Genomic DNA, 25,363 nt, shown 5'->3' with positions numbered 1-25,363 from the left:
TGTGCTAACTACTGTGCCACCATGTCACACTTCCTGAGTGTGTGGGGTAATTCATTGGTAATCATCAGAAATGATGTGGCGATGCCCATTCAATTCCTTTGTAAAGGTGCTTTCATCACATGGAGCAGCCCTCCGAAAACTGGAGATTCCAAATAAACCTATTGGACTTCAATGTGCTGTTTGTGAGACTTCTTACTGAACCTTTACAAAGGAATTGGATCGGCATCGAAAAATAAAAGAAAGAAGAGCTCACGATGAAAACGCAAGTGTGCGAACTAGCTGCGTTACTCCTGCAGAGAACCAACACCGACAGGACGGGCCGAATCGTCTTCTGTTACCAGGCAATAGGCTAGTGACCAATGGGCTAGCGCTTACGTCACTGAGCCGGTTGCTCACGCGCACTTCTACCGTTTGTCTCGAGTAAGTGAGAGCGGCCATTATAGGAAGAGAGAGAGCGTCTATTACCGAGAGTGAGGGGCCATTACAGGGAGAGAGTGCGCGCGCGAAACTATTACCGAGAGTGAGTGAGAGCGGCCGTTACCAGGAGGCGGAGCTGCTCGGTGAGTGAAAGCTGCTGTTCATCGGGCCTGGTTCCAGGTGGTGATTTTGGGCTAACGCGTCCTTTAAATGAGTTAAATTCGGTCCGATTGGCTGTGGGATGAGGGAGTGAGAGCCAGGGTTACCCCAGTGTTATCCACTCCTGACTGGAGATTTTGTTAAGCTGCCCGTCAGATGTAAATTGTTGGTTCAACCTCTTAGCTGAGACATAGTTTGTCCAACAATTTACATCTGACGGGAAGCTTAAAATCTCCAAACAAAATACTGTGGATGCTGGAATCTGAAACAAAAACAGAAAATGCTGGAAAATCTTAGCAGGTCTGACAGCATCTGCGGAGAAAGAGAATAAGCCACGCAAATGTTGTAAGTATGCAAGTAAAAGCTGCCGTGAAAACGCTGGACTCCAGTCCACTCCAACTGAATAGCCCTTGGTGCTGTCACATGTTCTTCTGCCTATCATTCATCTGGAGCATAGACACACAAAGATCTGGGAGCACAGATCCTTAAAAATGAAAAAGATGGTGGAGAAAGCATATGGCATGTTTGCCTTCATCGGCCAGGGCATCGAGTATAAAAGTTGGCAAATTATGTTACCGTTCTATAAAATGTTGGTTAGGCCACATTTGGAACACTGTGTCCAATTCTGGTCATCACGCTACCAGAAGGATGTGGAGGCTTTGAAGGAAGTACAGAAAAGATTTACTAGGATGTTGCCTGGTATGGAGAATATTAGCTATGGGAAGAGATTCAATAAACTGGGATTGTTCTCCCTGGAAAGATGGAGGCTGAGGGCGACCTAATAGAAGTTTATAAAATTGAGGGGCGTAACAGTTGGAAGCACTTTCCCAGGGCAGAAATGACAATTATAAGGGAGCACCAGTTCAAGATAAGGGAGGAAAGGTTCACCTGAAAAGTGTGGGGGAAGTTTTTTACACAGAAGGTGGTGGGGGTCTGAAATGCACTTCCAAGTGAGGTGGTTAGTGACATTTAAGACTTACCTGGATAGTCACATGAACAGATGGGGAATAGAAGGATATAGAGGCTTGGTCTAGATAAGAGAGTATGATCAGCGCAGGCTTGATGGGCCAAAGGGCCTGTTCCTGTGCTGCACTGTTCTTTGTTCTTTATTCCAGATATATGCTTTAAGGTTCACAAATTTGATCACTGACAACAACAAATGCTAATCATTTTATATTTGCAAAAATTGCCAATCCTTCACTATTGTTGGATCAAAATCCTGGAACTTCCAACCTACAAACACCTCACCACTGGAGATAGAGTTGTTCAAGAAGATCCTCCACTAGCATCTCAAGGGTGGTTAGGGGTGGATAATACATACTGGCCTTGCTAATGAAGCCAGCATTCTGAGAATTAATTTTTAAGAAGGGTAACAGGCAACTTTAAAAGAAAATCATAGAAACCCTACAGTGCAGAAGGAGGCCATTCAGCCCATCAAATCTGCACTGACAACAATCCCACCCAAGCCTTATATCCATATATTTACCCTGCCACTTCCTCTAACCTAAGCATCCCAGGACACTGAAGATTAATTTAGCGTGGCCAATCAACCTTACTCGCACATCTTTGTACTGTGGGAGCAAACTGGAGCACCCAGAAGAGATCCATGCAGACACAGAGAGAATGCGTAAATTCCACATAAACAATGACCTGAGCCGGGAATTGAACCTAGGTCCTTGGAATTGTGAGACAGTGGTGCTAATCACTTTGTCACCCTGGAAGTTTGCCTGTTAGCTCTATCTGATCTGGGATTGATTGACAGTTGATAACATAAGTGAAAATTTCTAATATCTCTCATCAGATGAGCAACATACATGTGACAGCAATTTTTCAAGAACCTATCTTGCTGATTAGCACACAGAAAAATGGTTGAGGTTATTGCAGGCTAGTCATTTCAACCACAGACATCAATGTAGGAGTTCTTCAGGCAGTGTCCTAGGCCTAACAATCTTCAGATACTTCATCATTGATCTTCTGCCTGTCATAAGGATAGAAGTAGGGGTGTTCATTGATGATTGCACAATATTCAGTGCTATTCACAGCTCCTGAGATACTGAAGCAGCCTGTGTCCATGTGCAGCAAGACTTGGACAGCATTCAGACTTGGGCTGATAAGTGATGAGTAATACTTGTGCCACACATGCCATCAAGGACTGTCACCAACAAAAGAAAATCTAACCATCTATCTTCACTGGCAGTAACCAGTGCTGAATCCAACTCCTCAACATCCTGGGGATTACCTTTGACCAGAAACTGATCTGGACCAGTCATAAAAATGTTGTGCCAACAACAGAAGGTTAGATGCTGGGAATTCTTGGGCGAGTAACTCACCTCCTGATTTCCCAAAGCCTGACCATCTACAGTTTACAAATCATGAGCGAGATGGAACATTGTCCACTTGCCTGGATGAGCGTGGCTCCAAAACTCCAATGCTCAAGAAGTTTGACATCATCCAGACCAAAAAAGCCAGTTTGTTCACCACATCCATAGCTTAAAATATTCACCTCCTTCACCATCAATGCATAGTGACAGCAGTGTATACCATATACAAATGCACTGCAGCAACACACCAAGACTCCTTTGATGTTTTCCAATCCGGCCACCACGACCTCCTAGAAGAACAAGGTTGCAGGTGCAAGGGAGCGCTGTCACCTGCAAGTTTCCCTCAAAGCACACAATTCTGACTTGGAACTCTATCACCATTCATTCACTATTGCGGGGTCGAAATTCTGGAATTCCTTCTGGAATAGTGTTGAAAGTTGAGCACAAAGAAAATACATGCATGCAAAAATCTTGTAGATTAACACATACCTACTCTCATTGAATGATAGGCTTACATTATAATTTAAAAACCCACTGTGCTGCACTGCCAGTGAGTTGGGATTTTTTGGAACACCCCAGATTCTAGATTATTTTACACGGTTTGTGCTAGGTCAACTGATCTCATCAGATGTAGCAATGGAGGGGTGGCAGGCTTTCACAATTGGTCTCTAAGAGGGGAACCTTAGCTAGAATTTCCAAATTAGACTGCACAGTGGCCAATGTTTAAGTTCAGAAGCATAGTATAATTTGTGTAAGAATTGAGGAATATTTTGTTTCGAAGATCGCATCATGTTTGATTATATTGCTGGCTGTGGAACAAATCATTTACATGTATTTTAATCCTCCAGGATAATTACACAGAAGAGAATCACTTGAGAAATGTTTCGACCTAAAGTTACTCTGAAAGACCGGCAGCATCTTTATCGACTCATTATTGGCCAGCTGCTGTATGATGGGTACATGAACATTGCATCAAACCTGATTAATGAGATCAAACCACCATCTGTTTGCTCTCCCTCTGAGCAACTATTGCATCTTGCCAAGCTTGGTAAATATCTTGTATTAATAATCCTCTTGTACTTGAATTTAAATTATTTTATTTTCTTTCTAGTTGTCTGTTCATTGGAATATGGTCACATTGTAGCTGGATGACTTGCCCAAGTAACTGTCCTTCATGTTTAAACTGATGAATGTCAGCAGTATTAGGGGCACTTTGATTAAGCCTTATTCCATTTTGCTTGATGTCAGCATATGTCTTTTCAAGTGGCCACTTTTATACTTGAACAACGACTGTTCATTTTGTTTCTCTTCAGTTGCATGATGGTGAGATTGTTTAGTTATGTGTTGTTACATTTCAGAGCTCGTTTCGTTAGATGTTTTGAAATAAGCAAACTCTAGCAGTGTATTCAAGGTTACAATTTTTAAATTATCCTCGATGTAGGCATCACTGGTAAAAATGGTACTTACTGCCCATTTTTAGGTACCCCTCTTGAGACTGCACGTTCAGAAACTTCCTTCACATTATCTCTTGACATTCTTTTGAACATCTTCTGTTAATGCACCCTTCCATTTTTGCTCAGACTTGGAGGAAAAAATTGTGTTTTTATATCATGCTTTTCATGACCACTGTGTCTCAAAGGGCTTTGCAGCCAAGGAAGTTCAAACTCCACTGTGATGCATTAAAAGCATTACATAAATAAAAATTGCTGCTTGAAACTGGGTAGTTAATGTTGGTAACCTATTGAACTCCATAGGGCATGATGATGCAATCTGATCTGTACTCGGTGCCATCTGCTTGTATGCATTTTCAGCAAGACTTACTGGGGCCAACTTCCAACACTCAATTTCTATACTCTTAGACACTGAGGTGATGGTGTGGAGATGCCGATGTTAGACTGGGGAAAACACAGTAAGAAGTCTCACAATATGTTTACTTGGTAACAAAAGCCACTAGCTTTCGAAGTGCTGCTCCTTCATCAGTTGAGTGGGATTTCAGTTCACAAACATGGCATGTAAAGACACAAAATAATGGTTGGACTGTGAGTCTTTACAGGTAATCAAGTCTTAAAAGTACAGACAGTTTGAGTGGAGAGAGGGTTAAACACAGTTAAAGAGATGTGTATTGTCTCCAGCCAGGACAGTTAGTGAGATTTTGCAAGCCCAGGCTTGTACTGAAGGGGGACATATCCGAAGGTTCGGCCACTGTGTCTATATGGCTAGTCGGAGGTTTTAACTTTCCCAACATTGACTGGGACAGCCATAGAATTAGAGCGTTGTTCAGTGTATTCAGGAGGAATTTCTCATTCAGTATGTGGATGGCCCGACTAGAGAGGGGGCAAAACTTGACCTCCTCTTGGGAAATAAGGAAGGGCAGGTGACAGAAGTGTTAGTGAGGGATCACTTTGGGACCAGTGACCATAATTCTATTGATTTTAAGATAGCTATGGAGAATGATAGATCTGGCCCAAAAGTTAAAATTCTAAATTGGAGCAAGGCCAATTTTGAAGGTATCAGACAGGAACTTTCAAAAGTTAATTGAGGAAGTTTCTGGGAAGGCAAAGGGATGTCTTGTAAGTGGCATGCTTTCAAAAGTGTGTTAACCAGGGTTCAGGGTAAACACATTCCTTTTAGAGTGAAGGGCAAGGCTGGCAGAAGTAGGGAACCCTGGATGATTCGGGATATTGAGGCCCTGGTCAAGAAGAAGAAAGAGGCACATGACATGTATAGGCAGCTGGGATCAAGTCAATTCCTTTAAGAATACAGGGGGTGCAGGAGCAGAGTTAAGAGAGAAATCAGGAGGGCAAAAAGGGGACTCGAGATTGTTTTGGCAGATAAGGAGGAAAAAAAATAAAAAAAAGAAAAAGAATAGAGTAAACAGAGGTAAGCTATTTCCTATGATAGAGACACATAGGACAAGGGGCCATGGGCTTAAGGTGAGGGGGGAGAGGTGTAACACAGATATTAGAGGGTGGTTTTTCACACAGAGGGTAGTGGGGGTATGGAATGCTCTGCCAAGTAAGGTGGTGGAGGCAAACACGCTAGAGTCATTTAAGAGTAACTTAGGCACATGACTGGGTTGGAGATGGGTGGATAAAGGAGATTGTTTTAAATAAGGGTCATTAGCACTGGGGCGTCCCTGGTAAGGTAAATGGATATGGTACAACAATAATGTTTTTTTTCTCTTTTCATTCACAGGTTTTAAGTCGGTCCGCCTTGTGTCCACCAAGGGGCATGAACGCGATGGGTCGTACTTGGGCTGCTCTTGGTTGTTCAAGATTGGCCTAGTGCTTCATGTCGTTAGTGTGTGCCCAAACTGGACCAGATACTGGGCAAGACGACAGCTCAGTGACTATCAATCACTGTTTGCTGTGCAGACACATGGATTTGGGCCAGTGTCTGTGGGAGTTTGTGCATTCTCCCTGTGCTTGTGTGGGTTTTCTCCGGGTGCTCCGGTTTCGTCCCACACCCCAAAGATGTGCTGTTAGGCTGATTGGCAGTAATAAATTGTCCCTAAATTAGTTTCCCTCAATGTGGATGGCCATAAAACATTAGACAAGGGTCACGGGTGGAGGGGGGAACTGGTGGTGTTAAGATGGTGGCGCGGGCTCGTTGGGCCGAAGGGCCTGTTTCCCAGGCTGTTTTTGCTCTTTGTTCTTTGTTCAGGCAGATCGTGGGGGTTACAGATAGTGTGACATGAACACAAGATCCCAGTTGAGGCCGTCCTCATGAATGCGGAACTTGGCTATCAGTCTCTGCTCAGCGATTCTGTGCTGTCTTGTGTTGTGAAGGCCGCCTTGGAGAACGCTTACCTGAAGATCAGAGGTCGAATGCCTGTGACCGCTGAAGTGTTCCCCAACAGGAAGAGTACACTCTTGCCTGGTGGTTGTCGAGTGGTGTTAATTCATCCATTGTCGTAGAGTCTGCATGGTCTCCCCAGTGTACCTGGTGTTGTGAGACTGAGGTGAACCAGCATATACCATCCTTCACCCTACTACAGCCTGTGACTAAAATTATATGCTGGTCTGTATAGTTCAGCTACTTATTGACCTACCCATAATGACAAACAAATTTTGGTACGTTTTGAAGCGTTAAAGATTGCTGCAGTCCTTGTAGCTTGTTTTTAAATCCTTTTGGTTATTTCCCTGCTATATTTGTAATCTCTTCTCGTTCTCCCTCAACTGTTTGAGCACCTCCGATTTTTAGCGTCTGGCCCATTCCTCATTTTAAGTGCTCCTCCACTGACATGCCTTCACTTGCCTGGACTATTAAGCTCTATTTCCTCCCTAAGTGCCTCAGCCTCTCTACTTCTATATCAAAGTATGTTTCTGAACATCATCTACTTTGACCAAATTTTTGGTCATCTATTTTAGTATTTCTGAGGCTTGGTGTCACATTTGGAAACTCTGTTTGGGATATGTTATTTCATTAAAGGTGCTGTAAGTTGGTAATTTCAGTAGGATCTCTTAAATAGGCCTCAGTACAAGGTTTAATAGTTTTGAAGCATCAAATTACACTTACACCAGTGCAAATTATTGACAAATGAATTTTTCTCATCAGTATTTACTGTTGAGAAAAGCATGGATATTAGGGAACTTGGGGAAATAAATAGTGATGTCTTGGGAAGTGTACATATTACAGAGAAGGAGGTACTGGAAGTCTTAAAGTGCATCAAGGTACATAAATCCCCAGGACCCAATGAAGTGTACTCCAGGTCATTGTGGGAGCTAGGGAGGAAATTGCGGGTCCCCTATCCGAAGTATTTGAATCATCGATTGTCACTGGTGAGGTGTCTGAAGATTGGCAAATGTGCCTTTGTTTAAAAAGGGCTGCAGGGAAAAGCCTGGGAACTAAAGGCCAGTGAGCCAGGTGGGTAAATTGTTGGAAGATATTTTGAGAGACAGGATCTATAGGCATTTAGAGATGCAAGTACTGATTAGGGGCAGTCAACATGGCTTTGTGAGTGGAAAATCACAAATTTAAGTGAGCTTTTTGAAGGGGTAACCAAGAAGGTAGATGAGGGCAATGCAGTTGATGTTGTCTACATGGATTATAACAAGGCCTTTGACAAGGTTCTGCATGGTAGTTTGTTGCATACGGTAAAATCTCTCAGGATCCAGGGTGAGGTGTCTAATTGGATTAAAAAATTGGCTTTTTGACAAGCTGGGGGTGGTTGTAGAGAATTGTTTTTCAAACTGGAGGTTTGTGACCAGCGGTGTGCCTCAGGTCTCAGTGCTGAGTCCACTGTTATTTGTCATATATTAATGATTTGGATGAGAATGTAGGGGGCATGGTTAGTAAGTTTGCAGATGACACTAAGATTGGTGGCATAGTGGACAGTGAAGAAAGTAATCTCCAATTGCAACGGGATCTTGATCAGTTGGGCCAGTGGACTGACGAATGGCAGATGGAGTTTAATTCAGACAAATATGAGGTGATGCATTTTGGTAGATTGAACCAGGGCAGGGCTTACTCAGTTAATGGTAGGGCATTGGGGAGAATTGCAGAACAGAGAGATCTAAGGGTACATGTTCATAGCTCCTTGAAAGTGGAGTCAGGTGGACAGAGTGGTGAAGAAGGCATTCAGCATGCTTGGTTTCATTGGTCAGAACATTGAATACAGGAGTTGGAATGTCTTGTTGAAGTTATACAAGACATTGGTAAGGCCACACTTGGAATACTGTGTGCAATTCTGGTCACCCTATTATAGAAAGGATATTATTAAACTAGAAAGAGTGCAGAGAAGTTTTACTAGGGTGCCACTGGGACTTGATGGATTGAGTTATAAGGAGAGGCTGGATAGACATTTTTCTCTGGAGTGTAGGAGGCTGGGGGCTGATCTTATAGAGGTCTATAAAATAGTGAGGGGCACAGATCAGCTAGATGGACAATATCTTTCCCCAAAGCTAGGGGAGTCTAAAATAAGAGGGCATTGGTTTAAGGTGAGAAGGGAGAGATGCAAAAGTGTTCAGAGGGGCAATTTTTTTCACAGAGGGTGGTGAGTGTCTGGAACAAACTGCCAGAGTTAATAGTAGAGGCAGGTACAATTTTGTCTTTTAAAAAGCATTTACAGAGTTATGTGGGCAACGATGCTTATAAAGGGATATGGGCCAAATGCTGGCAATTGGGATTAGCTTTAGGTTTTTCAAAAAAAGGGCAACATGGACATGTTGTTTCCATGCTGTAAACCTCTGACTCTATTTAGCCAGTCTCTAGAAATGCTAGGGATGGGCAGAAGAGAGTGAAAGAATAAATCTTTTATGAGAGTTCAGAAAGTTCCAAGTTGTGGTATTGAAATATTTATTGATATTCTGATATTACGCTATAGATTTTATTTTGTTTTAGTCCAGAATAAGCCCTGTTTGGTTAAAGTTGCATTGATTCTTGTATTCAATATGATTGTTACTCACAGGAATGGAAAATGATGACAACACTGTTCAGTATGCTATTGGACGGTCAGACACTGTGGCTCCTGGTACAGGCATTGACATGGAATTTGATGCTGATGTTCAGACTATGTCTCCAGAGGCTGCAGAGTATGAGACATGCTATGTGACATCACACAAAGGGCCATGCCGAATTGCCACCTATAGCCGCGATGGACAGTTGATTGCCACGGGCTCTGCTGATGCTTCCATCAAGATTCTGGATACTGAGAGGATGCTGGCGAAGAGTGCTATGCCCATTGAGGTACAGAAGTAAAACAAATACATTATTTTGCAAGACAGCAAATCCACTTATGAAGTGTGATGTCTTTTCTCCTGAAGATGTTGTCTCTTACCCAGGGTATAGCTCCATGGCATTTCTGGACATTGATAGTTCACTCAAGCAGTCATTCATCATGCATAAGCCTCACTCACCAGCAGTTACTTTGGTTTATTGGGGGTTTCAGCGGAGCCTGAGCCTCTTCTTTCCATATATCCATACATATGAGGTACGATGGTGTGGTCTCTATGATGCAGGAATAGTCACCTAAGGATTGAGAGTTGAAATCCACCATGGCAGGTTGTGAAATTTAGTTAAATAAATCTGGCAATTTATAAGCTGGCAGCAGATAAAAATGCTATGGAAACTCTGAAGTTTCACAAATCATAGAATCCTTACCGTGCAGAAGGATCCATTTGGCTCATCAAGTCGGCACTGACTCTCTGACAGAGTATCCCATCCAGGCCCTTTCCACATCCCTATCTCTGCAATCCCACGTATTTGCCATGGATAATCCACCTTATCTACACATCTTGGGACAATAAGGTACAATTTAACTTGGCCAATCCACATAACCTGCACTTTAGACGGTATGAGGAAACCCATTCAAACACAGAAGAGAATGTGCGAATTTCACACAGTCACCCAATACCGAATTGAACCCTGGTCCCTGGCACTGTGAGGCAGCAGTGCTAACTATTTGCCACTGTGCCGCCCTCGATGTTTCCCCTGAAAGGGAACCTACTGTCCAGCCTGATCTGGCTTATGCAAGATATTGATGTCTGTGGGAAAATAAATAGTCTTTCCAGTTTCACCCAGATCCAAAGAAATGTGTAATTAAAGAAAAAACCACAGCCTTTCCACAAGGCTCAGGAGTGGGAAGGTTTTTCTCTTCCACCTCTGAGGCCTCATTTTCTGCCCTGATTGATTCCAGCTAACTTGACACACCGTTTTGTTCAGATGCAGGACCATCTCTATTAATACTGTACTAGCCAGTACTTTTATACACCAAGTCATCGCATGATAGGTCCTTTTATTTGATCATTGCATAATTTACACCCACACAGTTTCACCTTAATTTACTGTTATTGTACAATTCTTATATGCTATTTAAGTTATTATAGTAGGGTCTGAGTAATGAACTGTAGGAATACCATTTATATTCAGTCCAGGCATAAAGAATCATTTTCCTTTTTCTAGTTATTCATAACTATCCCAGTTAGGCACCCACAATAACTCGCTTGGTAAAGATTAGGCAGCTGAATAAGTCAGCGTGAAGTCTCCAAAGCCCTGTGTCCAAATTAAAAGGATTGATGCTAACTTAGTTGATCTCCATCTAGGGCAGCAGGAGGGAAAACCATATCTCTTAACCCTGTGTCGGGAGAGGAAAAGTCAGTCAGCGATATTGGACATGGTTGAAAAGTTAATTTCAAATGAAAACCAGATCAAAGAAAGAACAGTATGGCATAGGAACAGGCTCTTCAGCTGTCCAAGCCTGTGTCAATCATGTTTACCTATCTAACCAACCGCTTATATTTCTCTATTCCCCATTTGTTCATATGCCCATCAAGATGAGTATTAAATGTCGCTAATGTAACTGCCTCAACCACCTCACTTGGCAGTGCATTCCAGGCCCCCGCCACTCTCTGTGTAAACAAAAACTTCCCCTGCACATCTCCACTGATCAGTGTCCAAAGGACAATCATTATTTGGGACCATATACCACCAAGAGTAGCGAAGGTTTAGTGGAAGAGGAAAAGAAACTGACAGAAGGAAGTAGGATGAATTCTTCTCACCAGGTAGAGAGTGCTGCACTGCTGGGGATTATAGTTTTGTCCATGTGTAATTGTTAAATATTGACTTTTCACATTAGAATTTATTTTCTGGCTCCTCGTGTAGGGATTTTTTGTTCATGTTGTTCCTAAGTGTAGTTCAATATACATTCTGACTATGATCTGTAACAAACTAATTTTAGTTTAAATTAGAAGTGTTGAAAGCAATTTGAGCAGATGTTGCATTGAGGAACTAATGTTTACATCTTTTAAGCTAATAAATTGTTTAAAAGCAGTTACTTCTGGAAATCAGATTATTTTGTGAAACTTTGTGTATTGCACCTCAACAGCAGGAAGGGGGCACTCTAACCAAAGGCACACTGCATAACAGAGTATGTACATAATAGAGTAACATGCATGTACATAACAGAGTAAATACATAATATGTATTTATTACATATACTTGTAACAAAATCTGGTTGATTTACTAGTCAGCATTTTCCTCCTTATTTCTTGTCCCCCGGATGATACTGGATAATGCTGTTTTATCCACTTTTAATGTATATTTACAAGTTTTTGGCTCAGTACTTGTACTAATTTGGTGTGAGGTTGAGTGAGTTATTGAAGATTACAGACTCAATCTTCAGTAATAAAGGGCACCCCTCTAGTTTGATGAACGGGTGCGGTATCTCAAGCTATCTATCGCACATTACTACAGCCATAGTAAATGGATGTAGAACACAGCAAGTAATGTCACAATGCTAGCATATGTTCCTTGACATCAAGTAAAAAAAAGTCAGATTGTTTATGATTGTGTTTTAATTATTGTCTTACACAGGTAATGATGAATGAGACAGCACAACAGAATATGGAAAACCATCCTGTAATTCGCACGCTGTATGATCATGTAGATGAGGTCACATGTCTTGCTTTCCACCCCACAGAACAGATTCTAGCATCGGGGTCAAAGGACTACACATTGAAACTCTTTGACTATTCCAAGCCTTCAGCAAAAAGGGCATTCAAGTACCTTCAGGTTAGAGATCATAATTTATGATTTTGGCAACATTATTGGCTTGTATTTAGAAGGTTGGGAGTTCAACCCCACTGTGGATCTAAATATGTATTCTCGGTTGCCACTTCATAGAGTCGTAGCGATTTACAGCATGGAAACAGGCCCTTTGGCCCAATTTGTCCATACCGCCATTATTTTTTTAAACCCTTAAGCTAATCCGAATTGCCCGCATGTGGCCCATATCCCTCTATACCCATCGTATCCATGTAACTCTGTAAATGCTTTTTAAAAGATAAAATTGTACCTGCCCCTACTACTACCTCTGGTAGCTTGTTCCAGACACTCACCACCCTCTGTGTGGGGAAAAAAATGTCCTTCTGGACACTTGTATCTCTCTCCTCTCACCTTAAACCTATGCCCTCTGGTTTTGGACTCCCCTACCCTTGGGAAAAGATATTGACTATCTACCTTATCTATGCCCCTCATTATTTTATAGACCTTTATAAGGTCACCCCTCAGCCTTCTACGCTCCAGAGAAAAAAAATCCTAGCCTATTCAGCGACTCCTTATAACTCAGTCCTGGTAGCATCCTAGTAAATCTTTTCTGCACTCTTTCTAGTTTAATATCCTTTCTATAATATGGTGACCAGAAATGCGCACAGTATTCAAAGTGTGGCCTTACCAATGTCTTGTGCAACTTCGACAAGACGTCCCAACTCCTGTATTCAATGTTCTGACCGATGAAACCGAACATGCCGAATGCCTTCTTCACCACTCTGTCTACCTGTGACTCCACTTTCAAGGAGCTATGAAAATGTACCCCTAGATCTCTTTGTTCTGTAACTCTCTCTAATGCCCTATCATTAACTGAATAAGTCCTGCCCTGGTTCAGTCTGCCAAAATGCATTACCTCGCATTTGTCTAAGGTAAACTCCATCTGCCATTCGTCAGCCCACTGGCCCAACTGATCAAGATCCCGCTGCAGTTGGAGATAACCTTCTTCATTGTCCACCATGCCACCAATCTTGCTGTCATCTGCAAACTTACTAACCATGCCCCCTGTATTCTTCTCCAAATCATTAATATAAATGATAAATAACAGTGGGCCCAGCACTGATCCCTGAGGCATATGGCTGGTCATAGACCTCCACTTTGAAAGACAATGCTCTACAACCGCCCTCTGCCTTCTGTCAAGAAGCCAATTTTGTTTCCCTTTAAACACCTTACTCTGGATCCCGTGAGATTTAACTTTATGCAACAACCTACCATGCGGTACCTTGTCAAAAGCCTTGCTAAAGTCCATGTAGACAACATCAACTGCACTGCCCTCATCTACCTTCTTGATTACTGCTTCAAAAAATTCAATCAAATTTGTGAGACATGATTTTCCACTCATAAAACCATGCTGACTGTCCTGATTCAGTCCTTGCATCTCTAACTGCCTATAGATCCTGTCTCTCAAAATACCTTCCAACAATTTACCCACCGCAGATGTGAGGCTAACTGGCTTTTCCCTGTAATCCTTCTTAAACAAAGGCATAGCATTTGCCACTCTCCAATCTTCATGTACCTCACCCCTGACTATCAATTCAAATCTCTTGGCTAGGGGACCCACAATTTCCTCCCTAGCCTCCCACAACATCCTGGGGTACACCTCATCAGGTCCCGCAGATTTATCTACCTTGATGCGCTTTAAGACTTCCAGCACCACCTCCTGTGTAATATGTATACTCTCAAGACATCAATGTTTAATTCCCCAAATTTCCTAACATCCATGCTTTTCTCAATACTGATGAGAAATATTCATTTAGGATCTCACCCACCTCTTGTGGATCTGCATATTGATTACCTTGTTGATCCTTAAGAGGCCCTACTCTGTCCCTTGTTACTCTTTTACCCTTTATATATTTGTAGAAGCTCCTTGGATTCTTTGCCTTATCTGCCAAAACAATTTTGTGTCCTCTTTTTGCCCTCTTGATTTCTCTCTCACTTCTATTCCTACACCCCCTGTGCTCTTACAATACACAATACTACTTTACTTTATATTCATTCTTGGGATATTCATTCATGGCATGTGGGTGTTGCTGCATTTGTTGCCCATTCCAAATTACCCTTGAGAGATGGTGGTGTGCTGCCTCACTGAACTGTGCAGTCTATGTGGCATAGATACACCCACAGTGCTGTTAGGAAGGGAGTCCCAGGATTTTGAGCCAGCAGCAGGGAAGAAATGGTAAGGTAATTCCTAGCCAGGATGGTGTGTAACTCTGAGGGGACCCAGCAGGTGTTAGTGTTTCCATGCATCTGCTGTTCTTTCCTTGGTGGGAGAGATCACAGTTTGGAAAGCACTCCTGAAGGGTGAATTGTTGCATGGTATCATGCATATGTGCTCACTGTTGCCACTGTGCTATGGTGATGAATTTTGAAGATGGTAATTGGGGCTCCAATAAAGTGGGCTGCTTTTTTCCTGGATGGTGTCAAACTCCTTGAGATTTGTTTGAACTGCACTCATTCAGACAGTTCATTCGTGATTCGTAGATGGTAGACAGACTTCTGCAGAGTTGTGAATTGCGAGGTGAATTATTCTGCAGGATAATGCAGTGCTGCGTTTCATGAGATGCTGTTTGAATTTATTGAAGGTCTTCCATGCTTGTTTAGATGAATGTTAAATGTCCCATGCAGACCTGGGGAGAATGTGCAAACTCCAAACATTCACTCAAGACTGAAATTGAACTGGGTCACTGGCGCTGTGAGGCAGCAGCGCTAACCACTATGCCACCGTGCTGCCCCAGCTTAACAACAGATTGGCTATTTGTTCATTTTCTGTTTATGGGACATTATACCCAAAGTGACTGCTGTATTTGTCTATCTGACACCAGTGACTGCATTTCAAATATACTTGAAATCTCTTTGGAATGTCCATTGGCCACATAAATGCAGTTTTTTCTTAACATCTTGACATTTCCATGGACTTCCAGCCTCATTTGTTCCCTCAGTTATGCCTTTTCTGAATTCAGTTTCACAGATGCTAGCAGCATTCCTATATCTTGTCCACATGGCCAGTCTTCCATGTTTAAGCCTCTGTAAGTCTGATCAACTGTAAACATTAGAACCAAGTGCTATCCTTGCTTTCCATGTATATGCACTTTCTAGCAGGAGTCACTGATAATGATTAGGAGAAGGCAGTCTGGCTGAATTTTCTCTCGTGGCATCTCTGGGGGGAAGAAGGGATTAGTTATCATTGATCACTTCCGCTTACTTTCTATGTTTTTTAGGAAGCAGAAATGCTGCGCTCCATCTCCTTTCACCCCTCTGGAGATTACATTCTAGTGGGAACGCAGCACCCGACTTTGCGATTGTATGATGTCAATACATTCCAGTGTTTTGTATCAAGCAATCCTCGTGATCAACACACAGATGCTGTCTGTGCTGTGAGTTATAACCCTAGTGCCAACATGTATGTGACATGCAGTAAAGATGGTAACATCAAGCTATGGGATGGTGTATCAAATCGCTGCATTACGACCTATGAAAAAGCACACGATGGCGCAGAGGTGTGCTCCATTATGTTCTCAAGAAATTCAAAGTATGTTTTGTCAAGTGGAAAGGATTCTATTGTGAAGCTATGGGAGATATCAACTGGACGCACAATGGTTAAATACACAGGTAAGAAAATCACATTCGATTTGTGAACTGATATTTTCATTATGGCAAGTTCAGTGGGCCATTTACCTACCTTATATCCCTGCCATTCAGCCTGAAATCATGATGCCATTGAGGGTAAGAGGTTACTCTCTTTGCATTGTTTTCTTTTCCATTATTCCAATGGATGTAATTTATGTATGCTGCTTTTTTTGTCTTTTATCCTTTTCAATCTTGGGTTTCTCTTTGCATATACAAAGTAAATTGGGCATAACTAATACAAAACTTGGGTTCCAGAGAGTGAACTTGTGAAAGGAGATAGTAAGAATGGCCTAATAAACAAGTATGGATCTTGGAACTTCTTTGTAGGACTTGGTGTATAGGAGCGGTCTATGCATAAAGTGAATATTGCCTCATTAACTACAATACATATTGGTTATTAGGTTTTCCTGTGGATTGCTGGTTATCAAGGTAACTTGATATTTTTTATATCTCTACTGTACCAAACCTGATAACAGTAAGTTGATGATTCCTTTTCAAAATGTCCACACACTGTATATGCAGCATTCTGAAAAGTTAAGAGCTATTTGTGCAGTTTATTTAATGAAGAGATCCTTTCTTTTAGTTTCTTTCAGCACAGTGTTTTCAGAGAATGTTTGAGTTCCATTTAAAGTTTGTGTAGGGACTTTTCACTGTAAATTCACTGTAGTTTCAGACTTTAGTCCACAGTAGGTGCTACAATTTTCATGAGGACCGTAGGGCAATGTGGTGTGGCTTTTATTTAATTCTAATAAACTAAACAAAAAAGAAGAAAAGAAAATAGTAGATTCTGTTCTTCTGTTTTCACTTTCACAGTTTGATTGAGCTGGCATTATTTTCATATCTGTGCTATTGAATCATTTGCACAACAGTGTTTGAACACCACATAACTTGTATTGTGTACTTTCAAGTCAAATGCAGATAATCTTTTGTTTTTCCACAGTAACTTCATTACAGTGTTAATGTAAGCCTACTTGTAAATAAACTTTAAAAAGACTTAATAGATGTCTAGTTTACAGTCATTTTTATATATCAGGAAAATGCAAATTACAGAATTCTGGTCTTGTGCAGCCAGTCATCCCAGGCAATCTAGCTCATGAAACCCAACTATTGCAGTTCAGTTTATCTTTATATTTATCTTGTTTTATCCTGTTCGAATTTGAATTCTGTAGACATGGAGCTTTTAGAAAGAATTTGCCAATACAGATCTTTGTGCTGTGATTTAAGAGTTTATCTTCAAATAAGGCAAAAGCACCAGGAGCAGCAAGGTGGCACCGTGATTAGTGCTGCTACCTCTCAGCAACAAAGTCCAAGATTCAATTCCAGCCTTGGATGAGTGTGTATGGAGTTTGCACATTCTCCTTGTGTCTGCATGGGTGCTCTGGTTTCCTCCCACAGTCCAAAGATATGCAGCTTAGGTGGATTTGATATGCTAAATTGTCCCATATTTTCCCAATGTGTGGGGCCCAGATAAAATACTTCCATCTGAGAGTCGGTGCTGACTCGATCGTCCGAATGTCCCCCCAACAGCACTGTAGGAAATCTGGGCCCCACACATTGGGAAAATAAGGGACAATTTAGCATATCAAATCCACCTAAGCTGCATATCTTTGGACTGTGGGAGGAGACCAGAGCACCGCTGCAGACACAGGGAGAATGCGCAAACTCCATACACACTCATCCAAGGCTGGAATTGAATCCTAGACCTTGTGGCTGTGAGGTAGCAGTACTAACCACTGTGCCACCTTGCTGCTCCTGGTGCTTTTGCCTTATTTGAAGATAAACTCTTAGATCGCAGCACTAAGATCTGTAATAGCAAATTAATTCAAATACTTTAAATGATTAACATAGTGTCAAGAATTGTTTTTTGAGCTCAACTAATTTCATAGCAGAACCATGTCATTTCCTAATCATGTTTGGATTGTCACTCTAACTTGAAGTAATTGTATCATAATTTGTCATTCAATAGAAACGTTGCCAAAATGCCCAGTTTCCAATATCTAACATGAAAACTACCAGTGGCAAAATAAATCCAAAATGAAATAAAGCTACCTTCACCAACGGCAAAAGGCATAGGAAGGGTTCATGTGATAGTTAAAAATGGAGTTAGGTGATAGGCTACCTGATAGTTTAATTATAATTGCAATTTCCAATGCAGTATGAGCAAGACAGAACAGGAATATGCCATTTTTTCTGACCTCAACCAGAGAAGTTAAAACTCTCCTCTGCACCTCGAAATTAAAAGGGGAAAGGCCAACGACTGTTTCTAATGCCCAATTGTTGTAGTCACCACTGCTGCAAGTTCTGCATGTGTTATTGTCACAGAGGCAGGATTTAGCTCAACCAAGATGCCTGATACAAATGAAAAATCACAAAGAATTCAGAAGTATTTGAGGCATGCCAATTCCTAGAAACCTATCAGAAAATAATCACCGCCTTTGATGAAGGTAGAAAATGACCAAAAATTCGAGGTTTAAATTCAGTGACAAGTGAGCATAAACCTTTTCGTCAATGAAATGTACGCTGGCAGTACTTTAGCTTTGTTTTACTCAATCTTTATTTTGATGTACCCATCACCATTGTGCAGATCTGGGAAGTAGAAGTTTCTGATGGGGAAGCTGTACAGGCAGCTCCTATAAACGTTTCAGTTTCCTCACACTGGAAATTGGCAGGTGCTAGGAATTTGAGGAAGCTGTTAGTGCACAGCTGCAACTTGGGTCAATGTTTAGCTGATGCCTTTCCAAGGAATCCTGGAATGTTCTAGGTGTCAAGAATCTGCCAAGCTGTTTTAATTATAATGGAAAGTGATCGTCCAAGGATTGCATGTGGGAAGGAATAAAATTTATAAAGTGATCAAAAAACTGACAAAAAACAGGCAGGAAGTGATGACAAATGGGGAAGGGAAAAGGGGAAGGAAATCTGAGTTTTAACAAAAGTACAATTTCACAAAGAGGGAAATTAGTTCAGCGGTATAAGTGTACTGAGAATACACAATAGCAAAAGAACAAACTGTAGGTGACCCGCCTTCCACCTTGAGAAGATCTCAGGTGGCAGTAAGGGAGTAAACAAAGGTCTGAGAAAATTCAATGTATTTTTAGTTTATAGTCAGGACATATGCAGTTATTACTATAACAAATTGCATTTTTAATGTAGTTTAAAAAAAATGAGGAAAACTGACATTGAACCAAAGAAGGAATGATAAGGGGATGTGTTAAATATTTGTTCAAGTTAGTTTATAAGGTAAGTATTAATGAAGGTGACAAAAGTGCTCATGCAGATGTTTTAGCAGGAACAGCTGAATGCTCAGATACCATTAGTGCGGTGAAGGGATACACAGGCATGGAATGAGGAATTCAGCAGGTTGTAGAATTCAAGTTTACAGAGATGAAGATGGCCATGAAGGAAATTAAGCATAAAAGGTGAATTTTTTAATTTTTGCTTTTGGGGAGCTGAGCTACTATAGCTCAGCGGGCAGAAGTGACTGGATGAGCATAATGTTAATTGATGTGGAATAAGATATAGGTATTATAGTTTTGGATGAACTAATGTGCAGGAAGATTATAGTTACATGGAACATTGTTTGTTTAACTGGGGTTTTTTTAATGCGAGGCATTTACACCCTTTGAAGATGTCCAAAGCTTTAAAGCCATGTATAGACATCGAGTAACAAACGAAATTGCAAATTTTGTCTCGTTCGTAGAATCCAGGTTGAAGTTCCACTCCAGAGATTTGGATGCATAATCCAGCCGACGCTTAATCACTGCTGGTGATGTTGCCTTCCACATAAGATTTTAAATGAACATGATGTCTGCCGCCTCAGGTGGACATAGAAGATCACATGGCACTGGAAAGAGCAAAGAGTTCTTCCAGCGAGCTGACCAGTATTTCTCCCTTAAGGTTATCCAGTCATGCATTCCATTGAAGATTATGTGGTTTGTATGTAAAATTGGTTTATGCATTTCACTACATTTCATGTAGTAGCATGTATAGCACTTCTAATGAAGAGATTACCAGCAGCACATTAGGAGAATTTAGGTGACATATGATCTCCTTGTAAGACCTCTTATCTACATATTCACATATCATTACAGTAGTGACTACTCTTTAAAATGACTTAATTAGATGTAAGGCACTTCAGCTGTGAGGTCAAGAAAGGCAATATATAAATACAAGTCCTTTTCTCAATTTACAGGACTGAATATTCAGGAAAGGCTATTATATGAGAAACCAGTTTTACCAACATTTTAAGAAATGCGTTTTGAAATTCCATCCATTATTTGTCATGAAAACAACCTTCTGTTAACCATACAATACAAAAGGGAAAGTGATTGAAATTCTGGAATTCAATGGTTTTTTTTTCAGGATTATGCTATTCAATTCCATCTACTTTTTTCAGCATTGAAAGCCAGTAGCCTTGTGTTTATACAATTCCACATTTGAACTGACATTGAGCTTTCAAATAAATGAGCTATTTTTGATCTAAAAATTTAGCACTGAGTGCTGGCAGACAATTTAAATAAAAGCATCAACAGACTGGAGGGGCTGATTGTGGACAAGTCCCCAGGACCGGATGGAATGCATCCGAGGGTTCTGAAAGAAATGGCGGAGGTGATAGTGGATGCCTTGGTGGTTATTTTCCAGACGTCGCTGGATTCCGGGGAAGTGCCGGAAGATTGGAAAACGGCTAATGTTACGCCGTTGTTTAAGAAGGGTGCCAGGCAAAAGGCGGGGAATTATAGGCCGGTTAGTTTAACGTCTGTGGTAGGTAAAATGTTAGAATCCGTCATTAAGGAGGAAATTGCGAGGCATCTTGAAGGGAATTGCTTGATAGGGCGGACGCAACACGGTTTCATTAAAGGGAAGTCGTGTCTGACAAATTTACTGGAGTTCTATGAGGATGTGTCTAGGGCAGTGGATAGAGGAGAGCCGGTGGATGTGGTCTTTCTGGATTTTCAGAAGGCGTTTGACAAGGTACCTCACAAGAGGTTATTGCAGAAGGTCAGGGGACATGGAGTTGGGGGTAGGGTGTTAGCGTGGATAGAGGATTGGTTGTCAAATAGGAGGCAGAGAGTGGGGGTCAATGGGTGCTATTCGGATTGGCGGTTGGTGACTAGTGGAGTGCCCCAGGGGTCGGTGCTGGGGCCTCAGCTATTTACCATTTATATAGATGATCTGGAGGAGGGAACCGAGTGCAGGGTGTCGAAATTTGCTGATGACACCAAGATTGGGGGAAAGGCAAATTGTGCGGAGGGTGTGGAGAGTCTGCAGAAGGATCTAGATAGGCTGGGCGAATGGGCCAGGAAATGGCAAATGGAATTTAATGTTGGCAAGTGTGAGGTGGTCCACTTTGGTAGGAAGAATGGTAGGAAGGACTATTACTTACGTGGCGAAAAACTGCAGCAGGCGACGGTGCAGAGGGACCTCGGGGTCCTTGTGCATGAGTCGCAAAAACCCAGCTTGCAGGTGCAGCAGGTGGTCAGGAAGGCAAATGGGATGCTGGCCTTCATAGCGAGGGGGATTGAATATAAAAGTAGGGAGGTCTTGCTGCAGCTGTATAGGGCATTGGTGAGGCCGCAGCTGGAGTACTGTGTGCAGTTTTGGGTGCCGCACCTGCGCAAGGATATTTTGGCCCTGGAGGGAGTGCAGAGGAGGTTTACTAGGCTGATACCGGAGTTGAGGGGATTGAGCTATGAGGAGAGGCTGAATAAACTAGGCTTGTACTCGTTAGAGTTTAGAAGAATGAGGGGAGATCTCATTGAGACGTATAAGATGATGAATGGGATGGATAGGATAGAGGTGGAGAGACTCTTCCCGCTCAAAAAAGACAGTAGGACTAGGGGGCACAGCCTCAAGATAAAGGGGAGGCGGTTTAGAACGGAGTTGAGGAGGAATTTCTTCACTCAAAGGGTGGTGAATCTCTGGAATTCTCTGCCCGTTGAAGTGGTGGAGGCTGCCTCGCTAAATATTTTTAAGAAGCGGGTTGATGGGTTCTTGATAAGAGAGGGGATTAAGGGTTATGGGGAGAGGGCGGGAAAGTGGAACTGAGCTACAACAGATCAGCCATGATCTTATTGAATGGTGGGGCAGGCTCGAAGGGCTAGATGGCCTACTCCTGCTCCTATTTCTTATGTTCTTATTAAGCCTGTTCTGAGCCAATCTGTCCAGACCCACTCCCTTTGAGGAGGGATCACAGGATCAGAAGCCAGGATCACTAGCTGATTTTGTAATCAATAGGTAAGACTACTGAGGTTAATTGAAGCTCCTTACTGATAGTTGCTCTCAACTAATTTAACTCCACTCTTTAGCCATGAACTGAATCAGTGCAGACTGGAACAGAGTGGAGAATTGTACTGGGCTAAATTTACATTGTGAAGCAGAAAACATTGAATTAGAATTATTAACATTGGGTTAGAAATGTTTTCAAATCCTTTTCTACAAGTAAACCCCCCACCCAACCCAGTAAACTGCTTATTGATATCATTTATGTATTTTTGATAGTTATAAAGTACGACTATTCTGAATTCACCAAATTTATTTCTTAAGCCTCAAAACATCCCAATCAAAAATTCAGCACAAGCAAAAAGTAGATTATTTGACACAGTCCTTGGGAGCATACTGATGAAGTAATGCATGGACACTGAAGTTCCTCCAATATGTTACTTAGTTTAGGAGTGTTTGAGCTTTTATTTTGACACACATCTTTGCACCATGGAGAGCCTTGGGAGTATATATCAATTGTAAACCCATTTCCCCACTTCAAGGTGTTGTTGATTCTAGTGGTGTGATTTGGGATTTATCCATCAATGGAGCATCTCAAAACCTTCAGGCCTGTGAAATTCAAATCAAGCAATCATTGAATAAGAAACACTCTCAAATGTGATTTGAGTTTTCTGGGCTTCAAGCTGTGGATTACCAGGACTCCCGGAGTTGCACGTGGCTCTATAAACTGCCTGTCAGACATTGTTTCATGGACAAATCCAAGTGCTGAAAAGGCCAAGAGAAGTTGCAGTTAAAGTTGACCCTTCTCAGTCAATATTCTAATAGATCAACAACGATCCTTGGAGAGTAGTTAGGAATGGGATCCCTGATTGATTTTGCTTTGATTGTAAAATCTATGTTTACCTCTGCTCAAATTAGATAACTAATCGCAGAACAGGAATCCAATTGGAACTTCCTGTTTCCAGTTCCATGTTGAACCACTGGAGAAACTAAAAGTGGAAAGGTTTTGGTGGACAAAGAAAGGCAGAAGGTGGATGTATGTTCATCAGTATGCCCCAAAGCACTGTGCCAAATAATCAACTTCTTGACTGTGCTGAATTTTTGATTGGGTTTTTTGAGGCTTGAGAAATAAGAACAGAATTCTGCCCCTCAAATCTGCTCAGTAAAATCATGGTTGAGCTGATGTGGCCTTAACTCCACTTTCTTCCCTGTCACTTGTACCATTTATTCCCTTATTGATCAAAAGTTGTCTAACTCAGCCTTGAATCTATTCAGTGATCCAGATGCCATTGTTCTCTGGGGAGAGGATGTCAAACACTAAACAGCCTCCAGACAGAAAAAATTCCTCCTGCAGTCTGTCATAAATACTAGACCCCTTATTTTAAAACTCTGCTCCCTAGTTTCTGATTCCCCTATGAAAGGGAACATGATTTTAATATCTATCCTGTCAAGCACCCTCCTACATGTTATATTAATTTTTCATAGATATCATGACCATTTGCAACACAGAAGGAAGCCATTTGCTCAATGAGTCCATGTTGGCATTCTGTGGAACAATCCAATTCATTCCAAAGACCCCCACTTGATATCCATAGCCTTTGAGGTTAATTTCCTTCTAATGCCCATCCAGTTCCCTGTTTTAAAGTATTGATTGTTTTACTTCCATCATCCTCATGGACAGCAAGTCATTGCTCTTTGCTACATCAAAAGTTCTTCCTCAAATCTCCACTGCAACTCTTGCTAAAAGCCTTAAATCTGTGGCCCCCTCGTCCTTGTCCTATTAGTCAATGAAAATAGTTTTTCCTTGTCTACCATAGCCAAACCTGTCAATCTTCTCTTATCAAATCTCCCGTGATGCTTTTGCTCCACAGAAAACCAGGACAGCTAATGCAACTAAAATCCCCCATCTCTGGAACCATTCCAACCAATCTCCAAGACTATTGAGAAAGCCGTAACAATACATTTGGAAAATCATAATCCAATCAAAGTCAACATGGTTTTACAAAAGGGAAATCGTGTTTTACAAATTTATTAGCATTTCCAGAGGATGTAACTTGTAAGCTGGATAATGGGGAATCAGTAGATGTAGTATACTTGGATTTCCAAAACTCGATAAGGTGTCACACAAAAGCTATATGCAAAATAAGGGCCCATGGAATTGGATGTATAAATCAACCTTCATTGAATAATGGAACAGGCTCAAATAGTTAAGTGGTCTACTTCTGTTCGTGCTGTGCATCCTGCTATGAAAATCAGATATTTTTTCTTTCATGGAATGTGTACGTTGCTGCTTAGGCCCACATTTATCGTCCATCCCTAATTGTCCTTGAGAAAGTGTTGGTGAGCTGCATTTGTGAAGTATATTATAGTGTCGTTGGGAAGGGAATTCTAGGATTTTGACCCATCAACAGTGAAGGGATGACAATATAAAGTTTAAAGTTTATTTATGATTTTATTATTATAAATAGGCTTACATTTACACCAATGAAATTACTGTGAAAATCCCCTAGTTGCCACACTGCGGCACCTGTATGGGTGCACCGAGGGAGAATTTAACATACCCGTTGCACCTAACCAGCAAGGCGTTTGATAAGGTCCTCCATGCAAGACTTCTTGAGAAGGTGAGAGGGCATGGGATCCAAGGGGATTTGGCCTTGTGGATCCAGAACTGGCTTGCCTGCAGAAGGCAGAGAGTGGTTGTGGATGGGTCTTTTTCTGCATGGAGGTTGGTCATCAGTGGAGTACCCCAGGGATCTGTTCTAGGACCCTTGCTGTTTGTCATTTTCATAAATGACCTGGATGAGGAAGTGGAGGGATGGGTTAGTACATTCACCGACGATATGAAGGTTGGTGGTGTTGTGGATAGTCTGGAGGGATGTCAGAAGTTGCAGCATGACATAGACAGGATGCAAGACAGGGCGGAGAAGTGGCAGATGGACTTCAACGCGGATAAATGTATAGTGGTCCATTTTGGCAGGACCAACGGGATGAAGGAATACAATATCAAGGGTAGGAGTCTTAGCAGTGTTGAGGAGCAGAAGGATCTTGGGGTCCAGGTCCGTAGGACTCTTAAATCGGCC

General features: G+C 41.7%; 1 protein-coding gene across 1 annotated transcript in view; it reads left to right on the top strand.

Moving 5' to 3' along the window:
- Positions 1-448: 448 nt before the first annotated feature.
- cstf1 (cleavage stimulation factor, 3' pre-RNA, subunit 1) overlaps positions 449-25,363 on the top strand; it is a 29,903-nt gene continuing 4,988 nt past the window's right edge. The window contains exons 1-5 of the mRNA XM_080205069.1: positions 449-560; positions 3,746-3,945; positions 9,307-9,584; positions 12,210-12,407; positions 15,659-16,049. Coding sequence (XP_080061195.1) covers positions 3,777-3,945; positions 9,307-9,584; positions 12,210-12,407; positions 15,659-16,049 — 1,036 coding nt within the window. The 5' untranslated portion in view covers positions 449-560; positions 3,746-3,776. The remainder of the gene's footprint in view (positions 561-3,745; positions 3,946-9,306; positions 9,585-12,209; positions 12,408-15,658; positions 16,050-25,363) is intronic.

The sequence above is a fragment of the Carcharhinus amblyrhynchos genome, chromosome 16 (genome assembly GCF_965287045.1).
Source record: "Carcharhinus amblyrhynchos chromosome 16, sCarAmb.v2.hapA, whole genome shotgun sequence".
Lineage (NCBI taxonomy): Eukaryota > Metazoa > Chordata > Chondrichthyes > Carcharhiniformes > Carcharhinidae > Carcharhinus > Carcharhinus amblyrhynchos.
This window is presented reverse-complemented; position numbering and strand designations above follow the sequence as displayed.